Below are 20,085 nucleotides of genomic sequence, written 5' to 3'. Positions count from 1 at the left end.
GTCCAAGCTATTAGTGCTAGTAGCATGAGTGGTTTTGTCTCAAGATTCACCACTTTTTCACTCTATGTCATTATATTAAGAATATTAGGGTGTTAAGGTCCACCACTTGTCCAACCTATAAGGCTATATCTTAAAGGTTATTCTTTCTCACCACTTGGAGTGACCATGATAGGTTTTAAATGGGGGTTTGGTTCCAAGGTCCACCACTTGTCGAAGCGAACTCTATTGAATAATAGAGAGAAGTAAAGGTCCACGACTTGTCCAAGCTAGGGTCCATTGAAACATGGAGAGAAGGATGCTCCACCATTTGTCCAAGATAGGCTCCATTGAAACATGAAGAGAAGCAAGATGCACGATGTCTCCAAGATGCTAGGCTCCATCGAAATACCTTAAACCCACGATATTTCGTAGATGGGGGGTTTACTTTCAAGGTCCACCACTTGTCCAAGCTATTATCGCTAGTAGCATGGTTTGGTCTCAAGATTCACCAGTTTTCCACTCTATGTCATTATATGAAGAATATCTGGGTGTTAAGGTCCACCATTTGTCCAACCTATAAGGCTATATTCTAAATGATTTTTTTTTTGACCACTTGGAATGTGCATGATATGTTTTACATGGGGTTTTATTCCAAGGTCCACCACTTGTCCAAGCTAGATCTATTACATATATATTATACATACAATATTCAACTAGATTCCCTACCTATCATGTCCAGTAGCATGGATGCTCTAGCTTGAAGGTCCACCACTTGTCCAACCTATACTCTCTTATGTAAGGGAGATCTCGCTATAAATTCAAAACCATCCCGCCTAAATTTAAAATATCCCTCCCAAATCTTAAATATCCCGCCTAAATTTTAAACTATCCCGCCCAAATTTTAAAATTCAAACTTTTTTATGAAAAATTAAATTTAAAATATTCCACGCAAAATTGATTTTAAATTCAAGTTTACCACAAAAAGATATCATTATACCACCTAAATTCAAATATGCAAACCTCAAATCATTATATTGTACATAAATTCAAACAAATTCAAATTAACAAGCCTAAACTGATATTAGTTTGCATAGATATGAATTTATCACACCTAAATTATGTCACCATGTTAGAGAGAGTGGTTAGAGAATTTGAACAAGGTCCACCACTTGTCCAACCTAGATACCAAGAAGGATTGAGTGTACAAGGTATTGTTTGGAGGTCCTTATAGTCCATTGGTCTCAAGGTCCACCACTTGTGGTAAGGGTCACCAAAAAGTGTATATATTCATCCAAAGAAATACACGTGTTTTTGGTCTACATGTCCTAGTTTAAACCATTTATGTCCATTAGGTGTATCACTAAACAACACTACTATTTTTGAGAAACAGAAGTTACAATCATATCTACAAATGGATTAGAGGAAAATCAGCTCAGCATACATCCAGAACTCGCTACAAGAATCGACTTTAACAGATCACGCAAGTAAGTCTTCCATTCAATTTTACTAGTATTACAATGTGTTAGTTATTTGTGATATTTATGTATGTATATATACTATGTGTGCATATCGTAATTAAGTGTACTTGTGTATCTGCATTATGTATGAGTATTACAATGAAATAACACAAATATACATACATACACATAGATAACACAGACGCACACATACATGAGCATGTATTTTCAAGAGAGAGATAGCAAATACAGAGATAGATAGATAGAGAGAGAGAGAGATAAATACCTGTTTTTTAGAGAGAGGAGAGAGAAAGATAACAGATTTCACTGTGTTTATGTATGTGGAAGAGAGGAAGACGATGTATGGGAATATGTGCACGTATTTTCAAGAGAGAGACAACAAGATAACAGATTTCATTGTGGTTATGTATGTGGAAGTGAGGAAGACGATGTGTGGGAATATGTGCATGTATTTTCAAGAGAGAGACAACAAGATAACAGATTTCATTGTGGTTATGTATGTGGAAGTGAGGAAGACGATGTGTGGGAATATGTGCATGTATTTTCAAGAGAGAGACAGCAAGATAACAGATTTCACTGTGGTTATGTATGTGGAAGAGAGGAAGACGATGTGTGGGAATATGTGTATGTGTGCGGGGATACTTTTAAACTATGTATCTCTGTCTTTTGACGAGAGAGTGTGTGTGCAAGAAGAGTTACAGAGAACCATCTTCTCTATATGGAGAAAGACAGAGAGTGAGAGAGAGAGAAATACGTTTTTTTCTCTATTCGTGAGGTGTGCAATGTCTCTTGAGAAGACTGCCCGATCCTGCCCTTCTGGAAAGCGTTGTGTACGCTGCTGTTTCTTTGTCTTGTGCGCGAACTTTCAATCCTGTGCACTCCACCTGTGTGTTGTGTACGATGCCGAGCTTGCTCCTCTACGCGCGCGTATACTCCAACTGTGTGCAATCCGTGTGCGCTTTCTGTGTTTTTGCTGCTCGCCTGCTTTCTCTGTGTGCGTTTCTCGTGCGCTCTCTGTGTGCCTAATCTTGATAGGGTTTATTAGAATGCCACGTATGCTACAAGTCCATGTTTTATCATAGGATTAAAAAAAACAAAAGCAATATAAAAAATTAACCAATTCACACGGCCAAAATTAAAGAAATCATGGTTGAAAATATGAAAAACATGCGTAACTCTATACTAGGAATTCACTTAAAAAAAAAAAAAATCTTTGGGCGCTGCCCCTAGCCCCGCGGGGGCGCTGCCCCTCGACCACTTGTCCAACCTTACTTCCATTAAAGAAATGAGGGGCTACGTAAACATTGGCAAGCAAGGTAGCAAAGTCCTAAGGTATTTCACCTTGGATATTGGGCATTATAACTAGGTCCACCACTTGTCCAAGCTATGCTCTGATATAGAAAGGGGATTTTTGTTTCAAGGTCCACCACGTGTTCAACCTTGAAAGACTCAAGGGATACTTGGACATTGGAAAGCATAGTCCTATAGTAGTTGATAGGTGGCAGTGGGTATTACAACTAGGTCCACCACTTGTCCAACCTATGCTCTCATATAGCAAAGAGGCTTTGGTTTCAAGGTCCACCACTTGTCCAACCTTGCTTCCATTAATATAGCAAGGAGGATTTGGTCTCAAGGTTCACCACTTGTCCAACCTATGCAAACCTTTTTCATGTTGTAGCATGATTTTTGGTTTGAAGAGTATTTTTCTATAACTATGGATTTAACAATGTAATCTTTTTACTTACAGGATGGACTTCGAATCTGGGGAGAAAGTACATATGATACTTGACAATGAAATCGTTGGTATTGGTTGTGTGTGTAGAACAGATCCAGATTCCACTTGTGGTGGTACAAAGATAGGGCTGGGAAATGTCTCCATACTAGTGGAGGAATGCTTGAAGGATGTGGTCCTACCTTTTCCTACAATGGATACTTCATCTCTCCAAGGCTCATTATGGAGTGCTGTTCGATGGTCAAAGCTTCTTTTGCAATCTTTTGTATTAAATGGGAACTTAATTGATCCACACGAAAGCTACAATGGTGATGAAGAACATGATCATTCTGATCCTCTAGTTGCAGATGCAATACCTATGACAAGCCCAGAATTTGAAGCAATGATTCGAGAGTCTTGGAGAAATCAGAGGGTCCTTTTAAAAGATGAGACAATGATGCAAACCATGAATGAAGGGACCATCTTATATGTATTTCCACATGATTATGTCAACTTTCAGGAACTTGGTCCTGATTGTGTGGGTGTGGGTATTGAAAGAGAAAATGCAAGCATTGATGATGTGGTTGAAGTGGGTAGCATCACTTTGCTAAAGTGGCCCATCAAGCAGACAACAATGTTGAATGGGAGCCCATTACAACGCTTTGTTCCTGTTGATGGCATGCATGCTACATATGAGGATGTATCCAACGATGGCAATGTTGGAAAAAAACTTGATGGGAGTAATGTTGTCCAGTTGTCAAGGAAGAGACGATACACTTTCATGAACAGGACTCAAAAATCAAAAGCAGCACCAGCTTCGACTTTTTACCTTTCAAACAAATCAATTCAAAGGGTATCATGCATTGATTGTTGTGCACAAAAATGCTGCCAATTTGCAGATCGTGATATGGTGACAAGGTTACAACAACAATTTTGGGGAGAGTCTCAAAAATCACGCACTAATTATGTTTATGATGTTCTTTCTATATGTTATCAGAAAGATGAGAAGTCACGATACCAATTCAGGCTAAATGGCTCTATTGTTTGTTGTAGAGCATGGTATGAGCTACATGGAATACCAAAGACATCATTTTATCGATACAAGGAGAACTTTGAAAATGGTGTGCGCCAATATGTACATGGGAACACATGTACATTGAGAAGGGGACTTCAACATACTAGTTTAGCAAGAGCACTACTAAATGAGTTTGTGGAAAACAACTCTGAGAAGATGCCACATAGAAGTAGAACACTGCTAGATGGCTCAAGAGAGACTCAATTGGTGATTCCATCAACATACAAACAAGTGGATATTTTATGTGAAATCAACACGACACTTGACCAAATGGGCTATGAGAAGAAGCTATCCCAATCTTCTTTTGGTAGAATTTGGAACAAAGAGTACCCACATGTCACTTTAACAAAGACGAGTGAGTTCTCTAAGTGCAATATTTGTAGCTCAATCAAGGCAAGGTTAGAAGCTAAACCTTCTCTTGAAGAGAGAGCTCTTCTCTTGAGGGAGAGAGAAGTTCACATGGCACAACAAAAGAGTTGCAGAAGCCTATATTATGCATGGCGCACGTATTCAGAAACTCAACCACAAAAATATGTATGCATAATCCATGATAAGATGGATCAAAAGAAGACTGCCATTCCTAGATTACGCATTGTTCCCAAGGGTGTGGATTCAGGATATAATCTGCAGGTGGCATTGATTGGCATGATCACTCATGGACATGGAGAAGGTCATTACGGACACTTTGTCTTGAATGGTTTGTGGCCAGCTGATCCAAATCTTACAATTGGCTCAATTGCTAATTGTTTACATAACCTCGAGAGGATGGATAAGCATCCTCTTGGTGATCTAGTAACAAATGGACTTCCAAGGAGCAATATTTCACTACTACATGCTTTGAACTCAAGGGATGCTTTGGACTACCATAACTTGAGTGATGGAAAAGAGCCCATTGTGCAGTCGTCAGAAATTGCAGAAGAGGAATTGGGGTCAACATTTCGCAGATTGCCAGAGAACTTGTTGCTACAATTGGATAATTGTGCAGGGGAAAACAAAAATCGATACTTATTTGCCTATTTGTCAATGCTTGTTGCAAGGGGTGTTTTCAAAACCATCCAGCTGGGATTTTTAATGGTTGGGCATACACATGAGGACATAGACGCCATGTTTAGTAGGTTTTCAGAGAAGTTGAGAGTTACACAAACCTATACTTTGCCACATTTGATGGATACATTACGAAACAGCTCATCTTCATCTCCAGCTCCATTTTTTCTCACAAAGATCCCCGATTTCAAGCAATATTGTGATGGCTATCTTTGTGATGGACAAGACATACTTGTTGGACATTCCAAACCGCTTCAGTTCAGGTTCTTTATGCAGGATGAGACACCAATGATGCAATATAAGGCACATGTAGGTGTATCAAGTTGGAGTGGAAGTATTCGCCTTTGGAAAACAGACACAGAAGGCAAGCCAATGTTACCACATGGAGATCCACCTCTAGTACAAATGGCGGAGTATGTCAAGGCCCACGAAGAAGTCATTTTGGGGCTAAAGAACTATATAAAATTTTGGAAAAATTTAGGGAATGGTTCAAGTATTCCGCGATATTATAGACCCGTGATAGATTATTGGAGTAAGGTAATTGAAGAGATTGGAAAAGCAATCATATCAAAGGGAGTCTTGTATGAAATGTTTTGGCCAAAAACTCAAGAATATTCTCACCTACAAAGCACTACAATGAATTTGCAACAAGGAGCAGAAAGATTCCTAGGCCTTGAAGAGTTGAACGATCATTTTTGTGGGCCTCAACGAGATAGGCCAAGGGAAGAGTTTGACCCTATGTCTGATGTGCACCAAGGTGACTTTCTTATGCTTGTTCCGAGTGACACAGAAATCTATCCAGTGTGGCTTGCAATGGCTTTATCTGACATTGATAATGAGCCTACATCACGAAACTACAGAAAACTCTTGATTCAATATTGGGCACCTTGCGCGAGAAAAAGTGGGATGACAGATACTCAAGCTTACAGTAATTGTTGGAAGGGTTATTGGGCTGTCAACTATAAGGACCCACAAGTGTGGGAAACTATAGATGCAATTGTTTGGTCCTGGAGACCCAACAAAGAAGGACCATTTTCTAGAATAAAGATTCCAGAAAGACATGCTCTAAAAGCCAAAGAAGGCCTCACTCGTGCACATCAAACACACTTGGATCAAAGTTCAGATATGGTATCAAATGTGGAGTAGAATTATGTGGAGCTTCTATTGTGACTATACTAGTCAATTTGTAAACAAAATCTTTTTTGTATCTTCCTTTGTTTTATGTAATTTATAGTTATTATTCAAATCCATGTGTTGTACATCCTCTTGACTTTTGGTGTTTATCAACACCACAATCCTATGAGATTTTCACTTTATTTACTAGCCACACACCTCAATTTTTCCCACTTTAAGTGGAAAATTCCCAAATCACATGAATTCGGTCGATTTGGAGATTCCCATAATGTGAGATTTTTACCAAAATACCTAATATGGTCTTTCATGTGTTACGCGACGGCTTTTTGGGAAGAGAGCCACCAAGGATGTCTGCACAAGCATGGTTAGAGCAGAAGGAGATGTGCGATGACGGATTGCCTCCAGGGATGAAGAGACTATCTCTATGGTACGAGTTACCATACTGGCCCCGACTCATGATCAATCACTTGCTCGATCCAATGCACATATTCAAGAATGTGGGTAATCTACTATGGGACCATTTGACCGGCAAGAAAGATACTTTGGGAGCCAGAGATGACCTTAGAAATGTGGATCGTATGGAGCAATATTGGCCGCAAACAGCGTCTGATGGATCGATAAAACTCCCTAAAGCACCATGGATTTTCACAGGAGCCCAAGAACGCAAAGTAAAAGAGACCATTCGATCTTTGCGGACCCCCACTGGCGTAATGCACTCGCTCCGAACAGAGGATATGTGTTTAAACGGAGAGCTCTATATAGATATAGGAAGTTATGCTGAGTTATGCGAGGATGAGAGAGAGATCTCCTAAAGCCACAAATATTGTATTTGAACAATTTTTCTCCGTGTTGTAAAAGCTCTGGCTCTCTAAGTACCTTCCATGGTGCATAACGCTCTTTTCTACTCGCGCTCACATCTTTTGATTGAAAATTCTGAGTTTTCGACTTGCCTCTTCTATCACTCAATTCATTGCGTCATTGTATTTATATGCGTCATTACGTCATTGTATTTAATGGTCTTTGCGTCATTGTCTACTCTATTCATTCAATATTAAGTTTAAATATTCGTGTGTTTAATGCAGGTATAGATGATGAGGAGTTTCTTTCTTCTTTGTCACCGCAGCAGAGACAGTGGTACGTGGAGCGTCATCGCTCTGGCGCATCATCGCGCATTCCTACTCCATCCGCATCTCCCTCTCTTTCGGAGCATTCGGCGCGCTCCGAAGCTTCGGCGTCAACGAGACGAGCTTCACACTCGTCTAGACACCGGCGCTCTAGTGGTGGCGGTGGCGGTTGTTGTGGGGATTCTGCCACCGATGCCTCCACACCGCCTCGTGTTCGACGAGGCTCTTTACCCTCCCCTTCTTTGCCCGCCCCCACACCATCCACAGCATCGCCATCTACGCCAGGTTTTGCACGGCTGACTGTTCCTAGAAGCTACACACCTCTACCTACTCCGCCAGGAGCCACCCCACTCGACACTCCTCGCTTCGGGGCCCAGACACCGGTGGAGACACCTGACGTCCGTACCCCCATCGACACGCCGCTAGAGACCCCTGCCGGGACACCCAGGTTCATGCGTCACCGGCCAGAGGGCTTGCCTTACTCCGTCGACATCAGCGGCGGCATCATCATGGATGATGACGGCAAGAAGGTGATCTCGTGCATGCGTGGTCTTTGCTCTGAGCTGTTTAGACACTACATACTAAACAAATGGAGTGAAGTACCAAGTGATTTAAAAAACAGAGTCATCAGCATACTTCATGATGAGTTTCCCGTTCCAACACGGGATCAGCGCTTCAATGAAGACCTGATGAAGATTCGAATGCGCGAATACTGCAAACACAAGCGTTCCGAAGTGCAAAAAGCAATCAAGAATGGGTGGAACAGGCCAGATTGGCTGGCCAAAGAAGATTGGAAGAATGCGAAGAAAGCAGCGCGCGAGAATCCCGACAAGTGGAAGCAACAAAAGGATGCAGCCAGAGCGCGAGTAGAGGCAGGGAGCTCGCACCTCTTGGGGAGCGGTGGATGGGCATCATTTGAGGCCGATTTTGTAAGTGTTTTCACATTGCTCTTTATGCATGTTCGATAGTTTAGGGTTTATGAGTTTTTTAGTTCTAACATAATGAAATCTTTGTATGTTTTGAAAGTGGTCGATGACAGGACGTGATCCCACACCGTACGAGCGCGAGTACGTAGGCAGGAAGGGCTTAAACGCCCTCATGGACATTCTCAGTTCTCGCGGCGGCATGGTTAGTATTAGGGTTTACTCTTTTTTATTTTTTGTATTGTTTTATAAATGTCGTTATATGTTTATACTTACTGAAAGCTGTCTTATTGTCTTTTTTTGCAGAATCCGACAGATACGCCGCTTGGACGCGATGAGACGTCTGACTAGACGATGTCAGTTTAGCCGTAGCTAGATAGCATTAGTTTAGGATTTCTCATAGCTTATGTATCATGAGACGGATTTTATACGTCTTTTTGAACCATGTATATTATTACATTTGTCACCTCAGTTCCTTTTGCCAATCAATTCTTTATGCCTATGATGTTGTACAATTGCCATTATTACATTTGCCAATCAATTCATTTTGCCTATGATGTGTACAATTGTCAATTTTGCAAACAATGCGTCTTGTGGGTGACTATTTTGGGTCTATTATCTACCTTTGCACTTTTTTTAAAAAGTGAATCAAGTACAATATGGTTGATGGGTGGCAGGGCATTCAATGTTCTGCCACCAAAAAAAAATTCTCTCGGGCGTCGCTATAAGCGTCGCTATTTATGGCTCTGTAGCGTCGCTATAGTCTTCTGTGTAAACGTCGCTATATGCGTCGCTATATGTGTCGCTATGAGCGTCGCTATATAGCGACGCGTATAGCGACGCATATAGCGACTCTCTCGTAGCGACGCTCGTAGCGACGGTTTTAGCGACGCCGGGGGTTATAAAAACCCAGTGTATTTCCGTCGCTAACAGCGTCACAAGAGCACACAACCTCTTGTAGTGCGACAAGTGGAAGCAACAAAAGGATGCAGCCAGAGCGCGAGTAGAGGCAGGGAGCTCGCACCACTTGAGGAGCGGTGGATGGGCATCATTTGAGGCCGATTTTGTAAGTGTTTTCGCATTTCTCTTTATGTTCGATAGTTTAGGGTTTATGAGTTTTTTTAATTCTAACATAATGAAATCTTTGTATGTTTTGACAGTGGTCGATGACAGGACGTGATCCCACACCGTACGAGCGCGAGTACGCAGGTAGGAAGGGCTTAAACGCCCTGATGGAAATTCTCAGTTCTCGCGGCGGCATGGTTAGTATTAGGGTTTACTCTTTTCTATTTTTTGTATTGTTTTATAAATGTCGTTATATGTTTATACTTACTGAAAGCTGTCTTATTGTCTTTTTTTGCAGAATCCGGCAGATACGCCGCTTGGACGCGATGAGACGTCTGACTAGATGACGTCAGTTTAGCCGTAGCTAGATAGCATTAGTTTAGGGTTTCTCATAGCTTATGTATCATGAGACGGATTTTGTCTTTTTGAACCATGTATATTATTACATTTGTCACCGTAGTTCATTTTGCCAATCAATTCTTTATGCCTATGATGTTGTACAATTGTCATTATTACATTTGCCAATCAATTCATTTTGCCTATGATGTGTACAACTGTCAATTTTACGCTTGTCAATTTTGCAAACAATGCGTCTTGTGGGTGACTATTTTGGGTCTATTATCTACCCTTGCACTTCTTTTAAAAAGTGAATCAAGTACAATATGGTTGATTGGTGGCAGGGCATTCAATGCCCTGTCACCAAAAAAAAATTCTCTCGGGCGTCGCTATAACCGTCGCTATTTATGGCTCTGGAGTGTCGTTATAGACTTCTGTGTAAACGTCGCTATAACCGTCGCTATGAGCGTCGCTATGAGGGTCTCTATATAGCGACACCTATAGCGACGCTCTCGTAGCGATGCTATTAGCGACGGTTTTAGCGATGCCGGGGGTTATAAAAACCCAGTGTATTTCCGTCGCTAACAGCGTCACAAGAGCACACAACCTCTTGTAGTGATTGACACGCCTCTAGAGACCCCTATCGAGAAACCCAGGTTCACGCGTCACAGGCAAGAGGGCTTGCCATACTCCGTCAACATCAGCGGTGGCATCATCTTGGATGATGAAGGTAAGAAGGTGATCTCGTGCATGCGTGGTCTTTGCTCTTAGGTGTTTAGATACTACATACTAAACACCTGGAGTGAAGTGCAAAGTGAATTAAAAGACAGAGTCATCAGCATGCTGCATGACAAGCTGTTTTCGTGTCAAGTCGGGATGAGCGCTTCAATGAAGACATGATGAAGGTTCGAATGCGCGAATACTGCAAGTACAAGCGTTTTAAAGTGCAAAAAACAATAAAGCATGGGTGGAACAGACCAAATTGGCTGGCCAAAGAAGCTTCGAAGAATGCGAAGCAAGCATCACACAAGAATCCTGACAAGTGGAAGCATCAAAAGGAGGCAGCAAGAGTGCGAGCAGAGGCAGGGAGCTCGCACCACTTGGGGAGCGGCGGGTGGGCATCATTTGAGGCCGATTTTGTAAGTGTTTTTGCATTGCTCTTTAGGTTTAATAGTTATGTCTATTGGTACTTTTAAATTCTAACATAATTGATTCTTTGTATCTTTTGAACAATGGTCGATGACAGGACGTGACCCCACATTGTACGAGCAAGAGTACGCAGGCACAAAGGGCTTAAACACCCTGATGGGGACATTTTGAGTTCTCGCGGTGGCATGGTTAGTATTAGGGTTTACTCTTTTCTATTTGTTGTATTGTTTTGTAAATTATATGTTTATACTTACAGAAAGTCTTATTGTTTTTTTCTTCAAAGTCCAACAGATACACCGCTTGGACACGATGAGATGTCTGATTAGACGACATCAGTCTAGCAGTAGCTAGATAGCATTAGTTTTCTTTTGGCATAGCATGTATAATGAGATGACATATATACGTCTTTTTGTAACTATTGAAAAACCATGTATATTTTCTCAATAATGACAATGACGTTGTAACTATTACATTTGCAAAGCTTAACAATCAAGTGATTTTGCCTATGATGTGTACAATTGTCATTGATTTACTTTCATCAGTTTACTTTTGTCAGTTTTGTATCTTTATTTTGCAAACAATACTATGGATGATGGAGTTAATGGTTATATTGTCTTGTGCGTGACTACTTTGGGTCTATACCTTGCACTTTCTTTCAAAGGTGAATCTGGGCTTATCTTGAATTCATTTAGGTTTACTCTATTATTGAAACATTCAATATGGTTGATGGGTGTGCCCTGCCACCCAAAAAAATTTACTCTCGAGCATCACTATGAGCGTCGCTATATAAGGCTCTGCAATGTTGCTATGAGCGTCGCTATAGGTAGCCTGTAACCGTCGCTATAAGCATCGCTATATAGCGACAGCTATAGCGATGCTCATAGAGAAGTTCTTGTAGCGACGGTCTTAGCGACACCGGGGAGTATGAAAACCCAATGTATTTCTGTTGCTAAAAACGTCACAAGCGCACGCAACCTCTTGTACTGGGACCTTGTCCTTGACCAAGAGGACCCTGTCCCTAATCGGCTATGTGCTCGTGCATGTATGTATCAACAGAGTCCTTTGCTTGGTTTTGCATAAATTGCACTATTAAAGTGGATAATTTACTAGCATTTTCATTTAGAGATATAAAATTCCTTTCCTTCACAACCATGCGTGCTTGAAGTGCGCAAAATTCATGAATGTCAAGCAATTCGTAAGCGTCATCTCCTCCCGCGCGGGTACCCTCTGTGAGAGTATCCGGCCACGAGCCATCATTGGGAGGATCGGGCTTATGATGCTTGAAATCAAAAGTCATATTGACATCAAAATCCATGGCGATTATGTGTAGTGCTAGTAAGGGAAAGAAAAATACCTTTACTCAAATGCTCGTAGCCATAGTATGCATCACAAAAGTCAATAATTACCATGCTAATTACATCCACACCGTAATTCATAGATGTATGGTTGCCGAAAAAAGACTGTAGTAATTGTAAGGTGTGAACTTTGTCCTAGACTTACTAGAGTATGAGCAAGGAGAGAAAAGGTGGAATTATCGCACATGTAGTGGTGCAAGGCTGTAGAGCTACTTAAAGCTCATTTCATGAATAAAAAAACTCATTCCATGTTTGCGTTACATCTCTCATGTTTATGGTGTGCTTGGGTTAGCAAACTCCTCAAGATAGTGTTTATGAGTCCAAGTTAATCAATCTTGGAACCTAATTCGCTTGAGTAACAATATAGCCTACACACACTCACTTGTGTTCCTTATGTTTGTCTTTCATCCACCCTAGTTAGCACGATCCCATTTCCAAGTGGTATCAGAGCTCCAAATTATGCTAGCTAGGTTTCTCATTATGCATTTGTGTGATAAGCATTCCCTAATCATTATTTGTATCAGCTCAATAATCCCAATCCCTAATCGCCACTTGGGCAAGAGCATGCTCCACTACCTTTTGGCGATTAGGTGAAGAAAAACTCACATTTAATATTGGTTGTGTGTGTAATTTCTCAATTAGTGTGCATTTCATGCTCATCTTGAGCCTACTTTGTGTTAATATAATTCTCTTAATAATCATTATCACTTTGTGCAACTTGTGTGTGTGTGCAGCACATCCCTTGAGAGCGATTCGTCGAGTATTCTCTTGCTTTAATCGAATCTTGCATGTAAAATTAACTGATTGATTAAAATCCACAAGAGTAGTGCCTCCTTCATAATCATTCGGAGTTGTGTGTGTGTGTGTGTGTGTGTGTGTGTGTGTGTGTGTGTGTGTGTGTGTGTGTGTGTGTGTGTGTGTGTGTGTGTGTCCCCATGAAATCAGAAGGCACTCCAAGTGGATACCAATTGTAATGCAGAAAGGTTTTGAAATTAGCACTACTTTGGTGGAAATCTCCCAAGATAGGAGGCCAAGGCGAGGTCAAAGGCGCACTAGCGGACTTCATTGAGGTGCCAAAGCGAGTTTAATAACTCGTTCGGGTCCGAATGACCTCCACCGGATTTTCGCCCGATCGACAGTTGCTAACCTGTACCTGCTGCTTCCCCATCAGCCCCGGGCCACATTGCCTTACTTGCAATCCCCACAGGGCTAGCTGCTTGCACACATGGCACTTGACAACTATCAAAAAATTTCTTGGAAAGTTTATTTAATTTTAGCAGGCATTCCCATGGGCTACTTCAACTACTGCTCAAAGTCCATCAATACCCTTAAATCCTCCACTTTGCTTGCAATCCCTGCTCGACTGGAGGGCTTGAACATTTGGTCGAGGCCTTGGGTTGACACCCTCCAACAGAAGGTCTTTTCCCATGAGCTCCTAGCTCTCAAAGAGCTCCAAGTGGCTCAAGCACTTCAAGGATTAACCAAGTCTTAGAGTCGAACTTCTTACAAGCACCCAAAGGAGCTTCAAGTATCAAGCTTCAAATTAGAAAGCTTCACAAAGTTTCTTAAAGGGCATCAAAGAAGACAAAACTTTCTTTGTGAAGAGGAGCTTCACAAAAAGGAATTCTCTCTCTCTCTCTCTCTCTCTCTCTCTCTCCCCCCCCCCCCCCCCCCCCACATTAAAACTTCAAAATCTTGCAGCCAAGCATAATAACTTGAAATTTTAAAATTTTCTATCATCTCCTAAGGGGTATTGGGGGGTATTTGTGCTCGTGTAAAGAGGTAGATATTGGCTAGGAGATTCTTTTAAGCTAAGACCCCACTATTAGCACAATGGAAGATAAAGGGCTTAGGAAATTTAATGGGGAGGGCTTTCACACTTAGCAAACAAAGTTGAAAGGCTACTTAATTAAAAAGCAGTTGTGGAGAGTAGTCAAGCCAACGATTATGAATCATCCATTGATGGAGCATACATACATACACAAGCTATGAGCACACAAAACCAAGCCAAGGACGAGCAGGCATTATGAATCATAATCACTGCACTACCTAACAATTATGTACACTTTACTGATGATTGTGAAACCTCATTAACTACATGGGAAGCACTAGAAAAAAACTTTGGAGCTAGGAAAAAGAAGAGCAAAGTGATCTTAAAGAAGGATCTATACAAATTAAAAATATAACTTCACGAAGATATTGCAAGCTTGGTCAATCGCCTCAAAAGCATAACCACACAACTAGCTTATGTAAACATTGCAGTACCAGAGGAGGACAAAATTGAAGTTTTTCTATTAGCCTTACCACCTAGCTTTGACTAGATAATGACCATCATTGAGGAGAAGGATTCAACACCACATTTCCAAGATGTAATCAACTCTTTAATGTACGAGGAGAAGGATCAAGGAAGGAATGTTACTTCATCAAGAGGAGCTGTTGTCGCATCCTCATCATCGAGTGTAAAGAAGTGTTATGATTGTGGGAGAATGGGACATGAAGCAAAGGATTGTTACACTAACAAGTCTTGCAACAAATGTGGTAAGAAGGGGCATCCTCCTTCTCAATGCTAAGCAAGTGGAGGCAACAGCAGTGACAGTAGCAACAACAGAAAGTATAAAGGCAAGAAACATGTTAGAGGATCATCTCACGTAGTGGAGGGTGAAGAAGAAGATGAACACCAAGGTGAGAACAGCTTGGTCTACTACGACGACATATTGTGAAGATTGTAGCCTCTCTTCAAAGGGAGGAATTATTGCCATCCTTTGTGGATCTGTCATCTTTAGTAGATATGTATTGACATCCTGTGTGGATAAAGAATCGTCAATGTATTGTCCTAGTCCAAACCTCAAGGGGAGGATTGTAAGGTGTGAGCTTTGTCCTATAGTCACTAGCGTATGAGTCAAGCAGAGAAAAGGTGGAATGATCCCACATGTAGTGGTGCAAGGCTGTAGAGCTACTTAAAGCTCATTTCATGAATAAACAAACTCATTCTATGTTTGCATTACATCTCTCATGTATATGGTGAGATTGTGATGCGTTAGCAAACTACTCAAGATCGTGTTTATGAGTCCAAGTCAATCAATTTTGGAACCTAATTCGCTTGAGTAACAATCTAGCTTACACACACTCACTTGTGTTCATTATGTTTGTCTTTCATCCACCCTAGTTAGCACAATCCCATTCCATCAGCAATTCCGAGCAAGAATTGGGCAATCTTGCAAAGCTATGTTGCCGTCAAAAACAAAGCCGTGCGTCGACTTTAGTTGATGGCCGGAACAACCAACACTCTTTGTTTCTCCTGAATTTTTTGCGTGATTGAATGTTCTAAAACGTCGTTGCATCGTTGGTTGTTCACCAATATGGCGGCTTGCCGAAGTGCCGAGGTCGACGGGCTTGTCCTTTTAAAAGTTTGCCCTAATGCCCTTGGCATGGGCGTTGAAGTGTAAAAAATAAGCTTTCAAGGACCCATAGCGGGCTGCAGCGGAGAAGAAAAACGAGCAGGAGATATGGTGTGCAGGGAAAAGCCCGGATGGGACGGCGCTATGATGTGTTTTGCTCCCACACCTGCGCGAACAAGTTGATGCCTTTTGTGCACGGTTTCGTACTGCTCGCCCGAGACCTCTCCCCTTCTCAAGCGGCCCTGCACACGGACTTGTCGACCTTGACCTCCTCGCCTAGCAAGGATTTCTGCATGCGGGTCTGTTCTTCGTCTTCTCTACGCCCAAAAGCATGCAAAATGCACGTGCAAAAGATTATTTTCTAAAAGTAGGTCATCAAGCTCTGATACCAGTATAAAGACCCAGGGACTACGATGCTGAGATTCACCGCCCTACCACTCGTTATATAAGCCCATTGGCCTGCTATTCTTAGAATCCCCCTGTCCGCACTAGGCAGCCGGCTGTTGGCCTGAGTCCATGACTCCCTGCGTTTGCCCTCGGCATTACACTGCTTCCTCCGTGTAGCTTTTGTTGATTGCATGTAATCGTTGAGTGAGAGAGAGAGAGAGAGAGAGAGAGAGAGAGAGAGAGTACTTCAGAGGTGCTTGAATCTACCTCCTAGGCTCCCACACCTTCTCCTCCAAGAACGAGAGAGAGCCTTCCTCCTGCCTCTGATCCAATCTCCACTAGGAAGGCGATGGCCATCCCCGACCTTTTCTTGCATATATGTGTTAAATAGCGGCCACTACTGACATCTTCGTCTTGCTTGCAGATATCCAAACGGTGGTAGGAATTATCCAAAGGGCGATGAATACAAGGATGGCAAAGGACGTTTCTAGTGGTAAGGTAGTGGAACATGGTGATTTCTCAGTACCATGAGATGATTGGAGAAGCAAACTCAGCAAAGAACCCTGATACAATAATGAAGGCTTATACATATTGAAGGTGAGCCTGGGGTTCGACGTTCAAAATGAGAGAGAGAGAGAGAGAGAGAGAGAGAGAGAGAGTAGGCTGATCATGCATCAAATCTTTAGAATGCCACAACCATGTAACTTCCCTTGCCATGCTTTGCATCCACAGCAAGCTTGGCCTTGCCACCAAGCTCATGAGTACGGCAGGCCCGCAGAGCTATGGTGAAAAAGGTATTTGAGGCCGAACATGTGTTCTCCATGTTTGCAATAGCAACATTGCTGCGTTTGACCTTGATATAGAGACTCTTGGTTACACAATTCATGATGTGGATGCCAAGTATCATGCAGATGGTGAGGGCGCATTTGCCATGTGCAAGCAGTTGAAGTCCAAGGCTGTTGAAGAAAATTCTCATCAATATTTTGGGAAATTGGTTGTTGAGCACACAAAGCACAAAGGGCTTACGCTTATCAAGGGGTGAGGGTAAGCCAAGTTGAGCATGTAAATTCAAGAGATGAATTACCTCTGCTCTAGGATCATGCTTGGTTTCTTATGTTGCCAAGAGAAAAAGCTTGTTTTGAATTTTGAGATGATTAATAGCTCATGTAAAGCATGCACAACCAAGGAAGGGTAAGGGTAAGCGTTGATGATCTTCCTACTTAGGATGTCATCTCTTGCAAATGCACTTATCACACACTATGCACAACAAAGGAAGGGTAAGGAAGCCCTCAAGAAGCCTTGAAAGGAGGGGATACAAGGGCTATTTCTAAAATAGAGGTTCTCTCAAGTGGAGTCGCTTCGAATATGCTTATAAGGTGATTCCATCTTGGAAGGTGTGGGGAGTAATTAGGTAGGTGTAAGCACCCCTTGACGAGCTATGGCAGTACGTTGTTGCTTGGGCTAGGCTGCAACAGTGAGATAGTTTGCTTGCACTAACGGCTTGGATAGGGCCGTCGATCAGTGGATAGTAGCCTTCACTCTCATGATCTGGTAGTGCTTAGAGAGTTTGAAAAACGTAGCGATGGCGTAGGTGGTGACGAAGATGGGCTTGCCTCCCTGTACTTTGCATCAGTCTCTTCAAAGTGGGGCGCTCGCAACTCTGCTGTCCTCACGAGCCCGGAAGAGCTTCCGTACTCGACAATCCACTATTTCGCATGGTGCGCGCTTTTATCTTTAGCGTCCCTTCCTCTGCTCGCTCTTATCTTGTGTGTGCCACTTATCTTCGGCGCTCATTACCTTTACTACCCGTACAAGGACTTAATATATTCTACCTAGGACTTAATATATTCTACCTGGTGTTATGGAGATCCGACCTAAGGTCTCTTATGCGGAGGTAGTGGCCAGAGTGACTTCTCGATGCCATCATCTAGAGTCACGACCGTATGATCCCAATGGAGGTGAGCTAGAAAGCGGCAAGACTTAGTAGGATGGTTACCTTAAGAGGTCTACTGAAGGGGTGAAGCCAGGTGAGTCTACCCACATCCCTTTGATTGGGGAGACGGCTTTCCAGGCCTTGAAGAAAAGCTTACCGGAAGTGAAAAATGTGTGCACAGTATCTGTCTTGTCGGCACTGATTAAAAAGTAGCTTGCTGCGGTGGCCAATTCGTCCCTAGTATTTGGCTTTATGGACAGGATACCATCAGAGATAGAGCTCATCAACTGGATCTCTCGTCTGGTGGTGCTAAACCATGGCAGAACGATTGAGGGTGATAGCATGTTTAGGTGGTACCAAAAAGGAGTGTCTTGGACACTCTTTCGGGAGGAGATGAAATGGGTGGTGGGTTATTCATTTTCATTTAACATAAGTCGAAGGTAGCAGAGTGGGACGGACCGGCCTACTAACCAATCGGGAGTGCTTGTAGGTATAGAGCAGTTCTCTATGCCAAGTGAGCCAGGGTAAATCCTGCATCATTTGTTTTGATACCTTTTTCTAGCAAAAGCATGTAGCACTCTAGGGGTCGTATTGCGTAGCTACCAAATGAAGAATAACTTGGGCTAACTCTACTAAAAATAGTAGAGTTGGGTGCATTTTCAACGGCTTCGTTAGGCAAGTGAAATTAAAAGAGCGGAGTAGTGAGTTACACTATGTATATTTAAAGGTATGTTCAAAAATTCAAAGGTGGGACTACACGAAATTGACATTTTCTAGTTCATGCACTACACCGCTATTAAGCACTATGTGAGATAGAGAGAGACTCCGCTAGCCCCCCTAGTGAGAGAGAGAGAGAGAGAGAGAGAGAGAGAACATGGCCGCCGTTCGTTCGAATTGCCCAATGTGCTAAACGTCGAAAAAAAAACACATTATTGCAAGAAGTACTTTGGGGGGGGAGAGAGGGAGAGAGAGAGAGAGAGAGAGAGAGAGAGAGCAGGACCGCCGTTCATTTGAATTTCCCTATGTGCTAAACACCTGCAAAATATATATATTGCGCATAATGCTTTCAGTAGATATTGCTAAGCATACAGAAGATGGCAAAAAACCGCAGCAACCTTTGCAGACATTAGAATATTTTAGAGATCATTTAGACGGCCATTTGCAAGAGAGAAAAACAAGTGGGCCCAGTCACTAGAAACGGTACGTTGCATTAAAAATATAAGCAAAAATAAGAAAAAAGGCTAAAATTGCCACCTAGTCATCCAATATATAGAAGCACTTTTTCAGAATGCATGGTGGATTAAAAAGGCCAAAAAATGGGGCTTTCTCCTCTAGCGCGTAGAGGGCTTTTGGGTGAGGCAAGTAGACATCCATTTCCTAGGTTTTTTGGCTTTGGACGCACTGCTTGTGTCAGAATTGTCAAATTACACCTCCAAATGAAAATTCTATGATTGCATTCTAACATCACTACTTTTTTTGAAATTTAAAACTCCACAAATTCACTTTTCATAAGAGGTAATTGTCCTTTTGGACGTACTCAAAAAAATGAAGGCACCTTTTATCAAAGTTTTCTAGAGAGAAAACTAGAATTTTCGACAAGGCCATGTAAAAGATCACCAAAATCTCAAATTAGGCCCATGCAAGCTGCTCATTGTCAGTGAACTCCTTACTCACCAATTGTAGCTGAGGCATTCAGAATGAACGATTTATTGGGGGGTTGGGAACTCGTTTGCTATAAGATGAAAATGTTTTGCTAGCAACCAAATTAGGGGTGGGACCATGCTCTTTTTAAGCAAAAAGTTGAAGGATTGCCCCTCATTTGCACACTATGAGAGAGGATGACGCACATAAATCAAGATATGTTTGGTGTTTTGGTGTGTGTGTGTGTGTGTGTGTGTGTGTGAGAGAGAGAGAGAGAGAGAGAGAGAGAGAGAGACTTCATGGGCATTTCATAAATAGGAAGAATACATAAGAAGATTAGCATGGCCCATATG

General features: G+C 42.1%; 1 protein-coding gene across 1 annotated transcript in view; it reads left to right on the top strand.

Moving 5' to 3' along the window:
• LOC147445978 (uncharacterized) overlaps positions 1-17,200 on the top strand; it is a 79,859-nt gene extending 62,659 nt beyond the window's left edge. Inside the window, exons 4-7 of the mRNA XM_086524654.1 lie at positions 7,504-8,043; positions 8,263-8,417; positions 9,478-9,614; positions 16,993-17,200. Coding sequence (XP_086380780.1) covers positions 7,504-8,043; positions 8,263-8,417; positions 9,478-9,614; positions 16,993-17,200 — 1,040 coding nt within the window. The remainder of the gene's footprint in view (positions 1-7,503; positions 8,044-8,262; positions 8,418-9,477; positions 9,615-16,992) is intronic.
• Positions 17,201-20,085: the final 2,885 nt, after the last annotated feature.

The sequence above is a fragment of the Adiantum capillus-veneris genome, chromosome 12 (assembly GCF_014529385.1).
Source record: "Adiantum capillus-veneris isolate H3 chromosome 12, ASM1452938v2, whole genome shotgun sequence".
Taxonomy (NCBI): Eukaryota; Viridiplantae; Streptophyta; class Polypodiopsida; order Polypodiales; family Pteridaceae; genus Adiantum; species Adiantum capillus-veneris.
This window is presented reverse-complemented; position numbering and strand designations above follow the sequence as displayed.